At 35.1% G+C, this 12509-nt stretch overlaps 1 protein-coding gene across 1 annotated transcript in view; it reads right to left on the minus strand.

Moving 5' to 3' along the window:
• Positions 1-12509, minus strand: part of LOC104685832 (dynein heavy chain 5, axonemal-like) — a 147599-nt gene that overhangs the window by 76325 nt on the left and 58765 nt on the right. Inside the window, exons 42-47 of the mRNA XM_019282583.3 lie at positions 10550-10684; positions 9345-9534; positions 6679-6896; positions 5461-5772; positions 359-448; positions 38-274 (exon numbers count right to left, since the gene is read on the minus strand). Of these exons, the coding sequence (XP_019138128.3) occupies positions 38-274; positions 359-448; positions 5461-5772; positions 6679-6896; positions 9345-9534; positions 10550-10684 (1182 nt within the window). The remainder of the gene's footprint in view (positions 1-37; positions 275-358; positions 449-5460; positions 5773-6678; positions 6897-9344; positions 9535-10549; positions 10685-12509) is intronic.

The following is a 12509-nucleotide window of genomic DNA, read 5'->3' on the forward strand; positions in this document are numbered from 1 at the left end:
CCCATTAAGAAAGCTTAGCATGTTGCAGTGTACGAACCTTCTTTGACCAGTGCTCCCACTGGCCACAGGCATTGATACCAAATTCAAACATGGTTTCCTCTCCATTCACAGCTGGAAGCTCTTTCACTGCAGAGTGCTTCCGTAGGAACAGCTCCATTTTCAGCTTGTCATCTGGCTCCAGAAGGGCTCCAGCTGACCACATCACAGCGAAAACAAACAAGCGAGCAATATGTTCCTCACTGAGCTGCTTCTCGTCTCGGCCAGGCAGCAAACCCTGCAAAGTGGATGCAGTACAGAACTACTGCCCTCCTACAAAAAATCACAGAATCTGAGAGAGAAAAATGGATACCATATCTACCTGTAGGAGGTCAATAGCTTGCTTGATGTACATACATTCTAAAATCGACATTTTTGGTGTCACAGCAGAGAAAACAAAATCCATCAAATCCTGGGAAGAAAAAAACATTATTTAAAGATTTCTTTACCAGTTTCAATGGTATGATTTTTTCTTAGATGAGACCAATTCCTTATTTTCAAATATATTCTAAACTTTCCTTCAAAACAACATTTTTCCCCATTTCTGGGCTTATAAATATTCAGTCTTTGACCATGAATTTTTTCTAACAATAGCATATTAGGAAAATAACTTTGATGTACCAGAGTCAGCAGAGCTACTTGTATGAGCTCCATAGAGTAATTTCCTGAAGAGCAATTTGAAGACTGCTTTTCAGTTACTTCAAGGATCTGCCTGCCATTTGTGCTCTCCGCTGGAGATTTTAATCTACCACTGACATTTTTGTATAGGAAGATAAAAGCACTGATGATACATATATATACAATGCACAAGCTCACCACTATAAATTTCTATCTGTCTGATATGTTCTGACTGCACCATACTGTACCAGTCCCTCTTGAAACCAACATTCTCATTTTCCTGTAGAATCCTGGCAAGATCCAAAAATATTTTTTTTAATTTGTTTTAATGGAAGTTGGACTTTCCTCAGGTTTCTTCATAATGATGGCTACTGTGTCTGCCTCTGTCAAGTGTTTTGCGACATCTTGAGCAAAGTTTCAAATTGATGTAAAGTCCTTCCTGAGATTTGCAGTGCAAAGTTTTAAAATATCAATTGCCATCCAATAGTGCGGACTGATGTAAATTATGACCTACTTCTACCTTCGTTCAACAATCTTTAATATAACTCTCTCCCTATGGGTTCCATTTGCCCTCGTAATCTTTGGAAATCAACACTGGCCACTCATTCTGGGAAGTGAAAGTATAAGAGGGATACTATAGGACACAGTAATTTCAGAGGAATTCCATTCATAGATGTCATGTCTTGTCAGGGAGAAAGCTAAGACAGTGGAAACATTCAATCACCCAAAGACATAAACAATTTACTTATATACTTCTAAAAAAATCACTGAGCTGTTTACCCACATGCTCACCAGCCTTGTTTCACTTTTCAGTTTCATTTTTGCCACTGAAGTTCTCCAAGTGCCCTATGCTGATATTTATTGTTACAGAGAATGAATCAATATTTTTACCCATCCACCTGAGTTCCATCCCACTAGAATACCAGGTAATGCACACAACAAAAATACATATTGTGATCAAAAAACTCACTTAGGCCTCTTAATCTGGAGTAGGCTCATGGATAAGTGGTCTAAGAAGACAGTCTGAGTGTGGGCATACACAGAATCATAGAATGGGTAGGGTTGCAAGGAACATTAGAGGTCATCTAATTCCTTCACCCCACCATGGGCAGGGATGCCACCCACTCTATCAGGTTGCTTCTTTTGTAATTCCTTGCTGACAAGCAAAAGTGCTACCACCTCTGCGCACTGTCATTTTGTGGCTTTCCCTCAAAAATGCCTGGTTTGCCCCCAGTGGGACATAGGGGGCTCAGCCGAGTAACTGAGGGGGTTGTGGGTGCCACAGGGGAGTGCCCACAAGCAGTGTGGGAAATTCAAATCTAAGACACTTAGAATCTGGGGCTAAGTCTCACTGAGATTCAGCTTCTTCATCTGTAAAATAGACTAGATGTCTCATAGGGCACTGTAAATTGTTTAATAATTGATTTGACACACACAGAATAAAGATATTTCATGCGTCAAAGTATTCTGTATTATCAAGAGCCCAATTTTCACCAGAACTAGTTTTATGGTACTTATGATTCCAGTGAGGTTTCTGAAGTTTATGAAGGGCTTTTTAATGTTTTCTTTTTCTTTGAGTTTATGAAAAAAAAAATCAGTTCCACATATGCTAGTATTTTATTACTACTACAATTTTTAAAACAATGAAAAAAGGATGCAAGATTAACACAGAAATTTGCATGAATTATTTGGACAGGGGGACTGGAAAAATGAGCTGGGTCACAACAAATATACATAAATTTTAAAGAATTTGGATGAGGAAATTGCTATCCCTTACAAGGAGACTGAAAAACGAAGTCAGAGGCTAAAAGCTCATATGAAAGGAAGACTCCTTTTGCATAGGGTACAGTCACTATAGAACTCAGACTACAGAATACTCCTCAGGACAGGAAGCTCATAATATACTCAAATGATTTAGACAAGCAAAAGAACAACTCAGTAATACAAAGTTATTAACACTTGTAATATTAATTTTAACATAAAAATATTAAAGGTAAGAAACCCTTTGGATTATATATTCAGCTCTATGCTCCAGGGGCAATGCCAGCCTTTACACAAATTGGATTAATGTGAGATTTAATGTGGAGGGAGAAAATTAGTCAAATCTGAAACTTAAGTTGCTACTACATTTTTTCATTTAAACAATACATAGATGTGCTGAAACTTATGCTATTCACATAACATCCATCACTGGTTTGAGCTTCACACTTCACAGACAATCTCAATAACACCACTCAGGTAATTATTTTAGTAATTTCAGTTCTTTGAAACTGTCTCAGATAATTACTTCCATCAGCTAAGCAATTCTGATTCTTACAGGTAGCAGCATCATTCACAGACCAGGAATTGGCAGTAGAGCTTCTAAATGTAAGAGAGTAGAGTCTTTTTATAGGGATGGGAGTTTATTTGAAATTACTGTGAAGCAGGAAATGCTGCTGAGAAGAAAGAATTGGGAAAGGAAGGGGGAAATTCCAGCCCCTCAATCACTGTTTTAAAAAAAAAAAAAAACCTGTGGAAACAGAAAGGACTCTGAAATAATCTTAAATCAAAATAAGGTTGGGTTTGGGACTTGGATTGGTTTTGGTTTGGGACTTTCTGTCTTTTGTACTTTGATTTTGATTTTTTTTTAATGTATAAAAAATGATGACTTACAGTGCCATTTATAATACACATGAAATGAATGAATATATTCTTTCTGCTGATTCACAACTATTATTCTCTGATGTTTCCTCCTCCATTACTGCTACCTGCTGCACCTTTGTTAACTTTGTTAATTACTTTATCCAACATGAAGACTTTCAGTGACAAATACTATTTTGATTAGCATAAATAATGAGAGTGTTTTGTAGGAAATTGGAATTATTATAGCAGTTGTCTTACATCTATTTTAGTTGAGATTAGATTAATTTCAGAAAGTCTCTGTATGTCTACTTAAGACTGAGTCTCCTTGGTTACTATATTTCCATCTATAGTCTAATCATAGTTTTCTTTGAAAAATCATATCTTTCTAAGATGTTTATATCCATGCTTTTCTTAATACTAGCATTAAATTCATCAAGGTCTATATCTGGGGTTTGACTACCACTGTTGATGAAACTTATTTGAAAAACTTTCTTATTGAATTTTATCCTTTTTTTTTTAATGTGGGAGAAAATAATAACTATAAAAAGAGCCATGTGAACACAAAAGTAGTGTTACTCTCATCTGTAAAATCACTTTTATTGCCTCTATTATTTGAGAAGCAAAGACAGCACATTAAAAGCGAAAGAAAACTGCCAGCATGACAGCTTTCATTTACATTTTGATAGTTCTAAATGCAGCCTTCAGCACTGAACTAACTTCATATTTCACTGCATTTTCATTTCTTAATCTAATAAAATACATATTTTTCTGGACTTTATTGCTATTGCTTCAGGCTTGGGCATTTTAAATGTTGTTGTTATGTTTTCAGAGCAAGTTGTAGCATAAAATATAAATAAAATTGTGGCAAAGAAGGAGTGAATTGACCCACATACATTACTTTGGAAGCATATTTTAAAACTCATTATCAGAATTGTTTCTCTTTCTGCTGCAGTAAATACTATGTCATATCATTATGTTTTGGAGGTAGAACAAAATGAATAGCTTGTTAAACATTGGTTTTAAAGTAAATGTGCACTGAAATGAAAAGTAGAAAGAAGACATTTGTTAACATTCCGGGCATTCTAAGTATATATCAATCACTGCTTTTATCATGATCTATAAAAAGCTTTCTGAAATGTCACTCAAAGTTCATTAAAAACCATGTTTTTAAAATGCAAGAGCAATGAAAAATATTACAAGAGAAACCACTGTGAAATCCAACACCAATTAAATGAGTAAACAGGCAGGACCAAGCTGATGGAAAACCAAGGTATGTTGGAAGTTGCATTTATTTCACAAATATTGAGGAAATCAGAAGATAACAACTCTGAAAGGTTGCAAAGGCATAATTATTTCTTTAAAAACATTCAAAAACAGAAATTAATATTTCAATTTGATTGAAGTATACTACTGAGGTTATGCTTTTATACCCAGTATCAAGTACAACCATCCATAATATTGCTGGAACCTTTCTAATGATTCAGTAAGGTAAGGCCAGACATAGGGGGAAAAACATTCAGGATTCCTGCTTTTGATCTACTGATTGAACACAATTTAGTCAGAAAATGTATCAAAGAGATGACGTTTCAAAAATTTCCATTGGAACAGAAACATGGATAATAAAATCAGAAGAGACAACTATAGTCAGAACTCCAGCATTATAGTCAGAGCTTCAGAGCAGCACAGAGCACAGAACTACTCTGGATTAATTTGAATTATAGAATGTCTTTTAAAAATAGCTAATGCACCAAATGCATTCCTGTTCCACAGAGTAAACCTAGCCTGATTCCTTTCTGAATTTACTTCTTTATATTTAAAACAAAAGAAGAAGTTTATCCACTTCCTTTGTGTATCCTAACAGGAATTAAAATTACAGTATTAAAATTACAAGTAAAGAAAGTATCTGTTTTTGCCAACATGCAATATAAAATAATCACAGGTTTAACAATTCATTGCCAACTATCGTATGGAGGCAAAACCAAAACACCCAGATTATTCATCTGCTATAGTTTCAGTCATTTATTAATGATAGAGATAATTTTCTCTTTTTTTTAATCCTTCATCTTTAGTTTATTACATAAACAAAGAAATGTAAATAATTGAAAGAGCACTTAGGAAGCAGCAATGTTTCATTAAATAAAGAATAAAAAATGCAATTTTTTTCTGAAGTAGTTAATTAAGTACCTGAAATGCATCATTAAAGCAATTCCATAGGATGTCAGAGTACGTAACAGGTAGTGTCTGCAGCCAAGCCCTTAAAATAGGCTTCCAGTCTAACACTGAAGAACTCATGAAGACCATCCCATTACGAGAAACTGTGGCAGGGGAAGCATTGTCAATGTTGTGAGGTTCAAAAATAATTTTGCAACTGGGGGACATCGGAATACGATCTCCATTGGCCAAAGTAAGGGTCTTATTATCATCCAGAACAGAGTTCAGATTTTCGATCCATATTGCATCAACTGGTCCATCCAAAACTATCCAGATATGCTCCCCCTAAAAAAAAGGATAGACATACACACTCTACTTACATTGACCAAAAATACACATTCATGTAATATCAGAAAACGTACTCTTAGATGTAAATAATGCCATAATTTGGTGCTCAGCAAAAAAGCAATCTAAAAATGCAATATTTATAATTTGCTCAGTGATTTTAATTCTTCCTTTGTCATCTTGTGTCACAACAAAAAGGATATTAAGAAACAGTGACAAAAATTAATTTGTGCTGTACTAACCAGAAAATTGTATCTTTCTTCTACAAAAGTACATCAGCCAACCCAGCATCCATCAAGATGGATGAAAATGTTTCCCACTAAATGCAGTCATAGACACAGGCATAAAGTCAGTCCTTGTGGGATGTTACCCAAGTATTTCATGTAAGGCTTCCCATTTTCCAAGTCAGAACTGAGTGGCTGTTCAGAAGATGTGAGTGTAATTATGACTCCATGAAACATGATCTGCAAGTTTGATAAGAGAATTGGGAAATGCCTACATCGGTTTCTTACCAAAGCCTTACATTCCTATATAACTAGTGAAATAGAGTGGCAATGAATTAAAACCAGACAGGAGAAAATTGACTTTCCTGTTCTCACATCAAAACATGAACACACTTTGCTTTTGTGTTTAAACTGCTTACAGAAGGAAGCAAACCCCTTAAAATATTTTCTAAATTAATTCTGGAACCTCAAATGCTTGGGAAGCCTAGTGCTGTCTGGGATTTGTATATAATTCTGACTCTTGTGCACATTGAGCTCATCAGACACAAAGTAAAATTAACACTGCATATTCCCATTTGATTTTATAATGGACGACCTTTCAGATAAATGACAGATAATGACACTCATGGAAACACCTTATGGAAACAGTATTAAATGTCTATCATGATGCAACATCCATTACCTTCTTTGCTTTTAAAGTTTTTCTCCATAATGTAGAGAAAATACCATCTGTCCAGTCATTTGTAGCAACATCAAGGGTACCGAACATCTGGGAAGCTGTGATTGCCTTTGGGTTCATTCTCATCTCTTTATGAGGAGCACCACAATCTGTCATTGCTTTCATCAAAATATTAATGCATTTTGTCTTTCCTGCACCAGTTGGACCTAGAGTCATCATACCTTAAAACAATACAAATATGGTTTAAAATGAAATGTCAATGTGTTGTCCTACCATTTAATGGTTCATTGCATCAATGATCCCTGTTTTATCAAAAGCCAATACATAAGCATGTTTCTCATTCCACTTAATGTTGACTGAAACAGAATTTGAAACTATTATTAAAAGGCCTCTGTAAATGTCTCTCTAGTATGATACGCAAGCCTATGTGGGTCTGTATCCTCCCTCAGGCAGTTATTTTCCTTTTTCTAATGGGAAAACACAACTGCCTCTTGATATTCTCATGCAATGACATTGACATGAATGGTGGCAAACAAACGCAGTAATTTCTAAATTTATCTAATGAGAATGAGAATTGTCCAATGATATACAAAATTGAGTGCATCTTTCCAATGCAAAAGTAACAAAAACATGTACCTGCATCCATCCATGCTGGCATTTTAACACCTCTTTCTTACATAAAACCATTTAAGAGCAACCACACTTAATTTCATCAGTGTATACACATTACCAAAGAAAAATAAATCATGTCTTCAATAATAAATTGAGCCTATGGTTGAACTTTTTTTGTTATGTTTTCTAAATCACCTAATAAATCTGTCCAAAATCAGATGGGACATTCAAATTGAGACTTCCAAAGTCATTTAAGGAACCTAGACAGCTCCTATTAGACCTAAAGGCAACTGGATAACATAATCCTTAGTTGGCTTTGAAAACGTCTTCAACAAAGGTGTGGAACAAGCACAAACCCAAATTACAAACCTAATCCAGTGCAATGCAGATTGTGTGATATTTTCTCTAAAACTAAAGGGAGCTGGACATTCCCCAAAACAATCTGAGGACTCAGAAAATCGCTTACTCATGCCATATGTTACATATGGGGAAATCTAATACAAGCTCTTCAATGTTAACCAAATGGCTTTTCAGCTGGTTTCAGTGGTATTTCAACCAAAATTGTTATGCCAAACAGATTTCAGGACCCATGCACTGAATCTCTATGTGTGTATGCGTGTGTACGTGTGTAGAAGCACTTCATGTGCACATACTGCCGTATTTCAACTAAGTAATAAATTTTACAGATTTTTCCTCATTATTTGAAATCCCATGGTGACCTCTCTGTAAATTCAAGTTCATGAGTAGGACAAATGGAAATCAGGAAAAGATAATCTTTTTCCCTCAATGTAGTAACTTCTGTCATAGAAAGGTCTGAGCATCCAACTGTTCGGACAATTGGAGCTGCATGATCTCCTGTAGGAGAATAGTAAGGATGTGTGGAGAGAAAAGGCATCTAAGAAGAATACCACAGTGGATCATGAAGATTTCTGAGGAACAGTGAAGCTGTTGTGTATCACAAATCAAACAGCTTCTTTTAAAAAGAGACACATTTAATCATAACTGAAATAATCAAAACTTCCATGGTTCCTATATAGAAATAGTTGTTATGGTTTGATATGGAACACTGCATCCAGAGATCTGGACGTAAATTAGTAAGTCTGCACAGCACTAACCAGTTCTTTGGTCTGAATTACAAGTTTGAGGCATTAAGGACTCAGACTGTGGTATGTGAAGGAGTATTTCATTTATTTCATTAGTTTAAGCTGACTATTCTTTTATTATGACATGAAAATAAGAAGGATGGTATCTTCATAAATCTTTGCTGCTTTAGTTACATTTCCTTTATATTTTCCCCTTATTTTACCAAAAAATCATTAGTTAGAGTTTAGGGGTATGGGGGACATTTCAAAGTGGGGGTATTTTTTTTCCACTGAGCTATGAATTGTAAACCTGGATTTACTACTGTCTTTGATACCTTTCCTAGGACAGGATAAACTTTACTCAATGGCCTTTTCTGCACTGTAAAAATGCATTTTCATATAATCAAAGGATGGTTGAAGCTGGAAGGGACCTCTGGAGTCCATCTTGTCTAACTCCCCTGATCCAGCAGGAAGAAAGCTTATTTCTCTTCAGTATAAATGGCAAGAATCGATCACAAAGAAAACACTTCGAATTATATCTCATACATGGTAGAATCTATCAAAGTAAAGGTTTGAGAGATTATTTTGTGTAATCTTCTCAACATTATAATCTCACAGTAACTTTATACTCGAGCTTCATGACTGAATCTGTCTGAGAGCAGCAGTTGTTTTCAGAACACTGAACAAAATTGCTGTTTCTGGATTTTAATGTATCAATTTTAACTTGTTCTATAGAAATTTCAATCACCAAAGGCCACACTCATACTCCCAATAAAAACATAATACAACAAAGCGTTGCACACTAAAAAAACGTCGTAACAGCTTCCTAAGCAAAATACCCACGTAGGCTCTAAAAATGGCATCTGTTCAAATTTTTAAAACAATTTTCATGAAATTAATCTGCATTCTAGTGGCAGATAATATAATATAGTCTCAAATACAATGCAGTCTCAAAGCCTCATCTAGCATGCTAACCATGTCGGACTCGTTGAGTTTCATACAGCTGAATAAGTTTAAGTATCCATGGTGGATGATTAATAAGCCCTGCTTCTTCTGTCTGTTTTTGGATGGCTGACTGTAGTTCAGGATACCCAGATTTATCCAGAGTAATTCCAGGGAACAGGTCATTAATGAGACTCATAAATAAAGGTTCATCTTCATCCACCTGTCAAGGATAAAGTAAGGGGAAATACATTATTTATTCATCAAAATTATTATTATAGTTGTAAACAATCTTCAAGATAAGCTGTTAAAAAGACGGCAGTGAAAATCTTATCTCTTCCAAAGAAAATATTATAATTATCCATCAGTTTTATGAAGTGAATTTCATACAGTGAAATCACAAGTAGTAATTTCTAAATTAAATACTTTAGGCTGATAAAAACTCTAACAACTTAATACAGTTTTCTTCAGTGTATACACACACATTTCTTCATTTGCTACATAAGCCAGCAAGATTTATTCCAATCATACTTTGCCTTAGAACTTTTATGATTTTTTCCTTCTGTAAATCACTGAAGCATGGCTATAGGTTTGAACACATATACCAATGCACTGAATAGATTAACATTAGAAACAGAATAATTGGTTCCATCACCAAACTGGCTCCCAAGGTAAATACACAGAGTCTAGACATGCTATAACCTTTTAATTACAGCAATAGAAAGAAAGATGAATACTTTAAATAGTATTATCTAAACACATTAGACTATACAAGTAGGTGTTAGCTGCTTCCAATTACCTCACTTAATGCAATTCTTATGATGTTCTGAAAAGGCAACAGAGTCCCAAGAAATGTATAAATTGAAATTCTGGATTAAGAAGGATCTTTGATGACATTATTAAAAGTTAATACAATGTATTCTTTCTTTCTCTCCTTAGGGTAAAAAGAATTAAAAACAAGAGCCAATTAGAGGACCAGGTAGATCCCCTAGGATCTCATGGTATTTCCAAAGACTATTTCAGCTAAAGCTTATGATGTGTTTTCCTCTCCTTAAAAGACAAATTGCGCTCACACAGTAACTGTATTCTGATTCTCAACTCACTTATAAATCATACTAAAAACTGCAAAATAATGTATCCAACTGCTGATGAAAAACAGCTTTTCAAAGTGCACAATAAAGATCCTTAAAAATGCAAACAAAATACTCTGTTGGGTAAAGTCACCAGTGTTACAGTACCAGTTTGGAGAGGTTCATGTCCCGCAGAACTCTCATCACAACAGTTTTCTCTGGCTCTTGGGGATTAGATCTTTTCACTGCTCCAAGTGTTCTTAAAACAGACAGGATATTTCTAAGCCCAAAGTCATAGTGAACCTTGAAATAAAGCATAAACAAAATTGGAACTATAAAGATCAAACTGATCAAAACAAAATTCAAGAGAGGGCTGAAAATTAAATTCACTAAATAAATAAATGTTATTGAACTTCTAAATATGATTAAATTCACAGCTCTTTGTCTTTTCAAATAGATTTCCAGTTTTGTCGTTATCAAATCCTGAAGATATTTTCTAGTGTTGTATGTCCATACCAGAAAGTGTACTTTCTGGTGGTACAAAGCCCACCCCTATTTCCCAGGCTGACAAATAAATATAATGACCCTATAAATCCCAGAATTTTCAGTAAGAAATAACTTATTGTTTAGGTTTGCAGATCATACCAAACTGGTGAACTAGATCACATCTAAAGTTCAAAATTACCAAGAGAAATTCAACACATTATCTATGTGTGATGCAATTAACTAAAGGCAAGTGCAAAATACTACAGATGGTAACAACTAACTGCACAAATACAGAGTAACAACTCTCCTTCACTGAGTTGAGAAACAAATCAGGTGCAGAAAGCTTTGTGGAAAAATATCTGACATTGCATTGAGGTCACAAGCTGCCCAATGACTTATCTGCAATTTTAGTGGGCAATAAAAATACAAGTATCCTTTTTATGACAATTGAAAATATATTTCCATTGTAGCTGGCATTTCTATACTGTGCCCAAAGGCTGGATTCCACATTTGAAGATGAACTCTATGGAAGAGAAACTTGAAAAGAAAAAAATGTTATCCGTTGACTAGAAAACATGCTATATCTGGAAAAAGTAATACAAAATCTACTGTAGAAGTAGGAAGAGCAAATATGCAGGATGAGTGATGGTAAAAGTCTTCCACGTGCAAAAGAGACCTGCAAAGAGGAAGACAGGAGGAAAAGGAAGGGAAAGAAGTAATGCGCTTAACTACAGCAAGGGGGATTCGAGCAAACTTTTGGAGAAAATATTGTGACCAGAACAAAAATGAAACTTTGGATCAGGTTGCCTGGGAAACTGCAACCTATCCATCAATAGAAAATGGTAAGAACAGTGACAAACATTTATAGCAAATTATTTAATTAAGAATTATTTTTCCTCCAGAAAGGTGACTGGATGATTCTTCAAGGCTCTGCCCTGCCTCATTTTCTATTATTTAATCAGGTGCCAGGTTGTTACCAGTTGAAAAAGTTAGGTATGAATATGCAGCCGCATACTGCCAGGAAATCTTATTTGTAGATGTAACAATAACACAAAAAGATTAACAACTTCATGTGACATTGATGAAGTCAGATGTCACCTGACTTCATCATTATTTGGTAAATGGCATGTCCGAGTGAGATGCCCAGAATCATGACAAGGACTGATACATTTCTTTTTCTCCATGCTAGATGACTATCATTGACATACTGGAATGAGTCCAGCAAATGATGACTACATGAAAGGAAAAGAGGCAATGGTCAAAATTTTCAAAGGGGGAAATTGCAACAGTTTGTGTAATGAAGAATTCTTCACAATGAGAGTGGCCTAACACAGAAAAAGTACCCAGAGAGAATGAGTATCTCCATCCTCAGAGATATTCAAAACTCAGAAAGTGCCTTAGCAACCTGCACTCATGTGCTAAGCAGGAAGTTGGACAAGGTGACCTCTGGAGGTCCCTTCCAACTTACACTAGCTGATGATTCTATAGAAGCGATGACTTTGTTAAATTTGAAGAAATACTTTCATACCTACTAGAAAATATAAAATAAACTTAAATGACTTTTAAAGACAGAATTTCTGGTGCATTCCAATTGACATGCATGATGGGTGGTTCAAGGTGACAATCACGTATTTACCTTAAT

This window comes from Corvus cornix, chromosome 2 (genome assembly GCF_000738735.6).
Source record: "Corvus cornix cornix isolate S_Up_H32 chromosome 2, ASM73873v5, whole genome shotgun sequence".
Classification (NCBI taxonomy): Eukaryota; Metazoa; Chordata; class Aves; order Passeriformes; family Corvidae; genus Corvus; species Corvus cornix.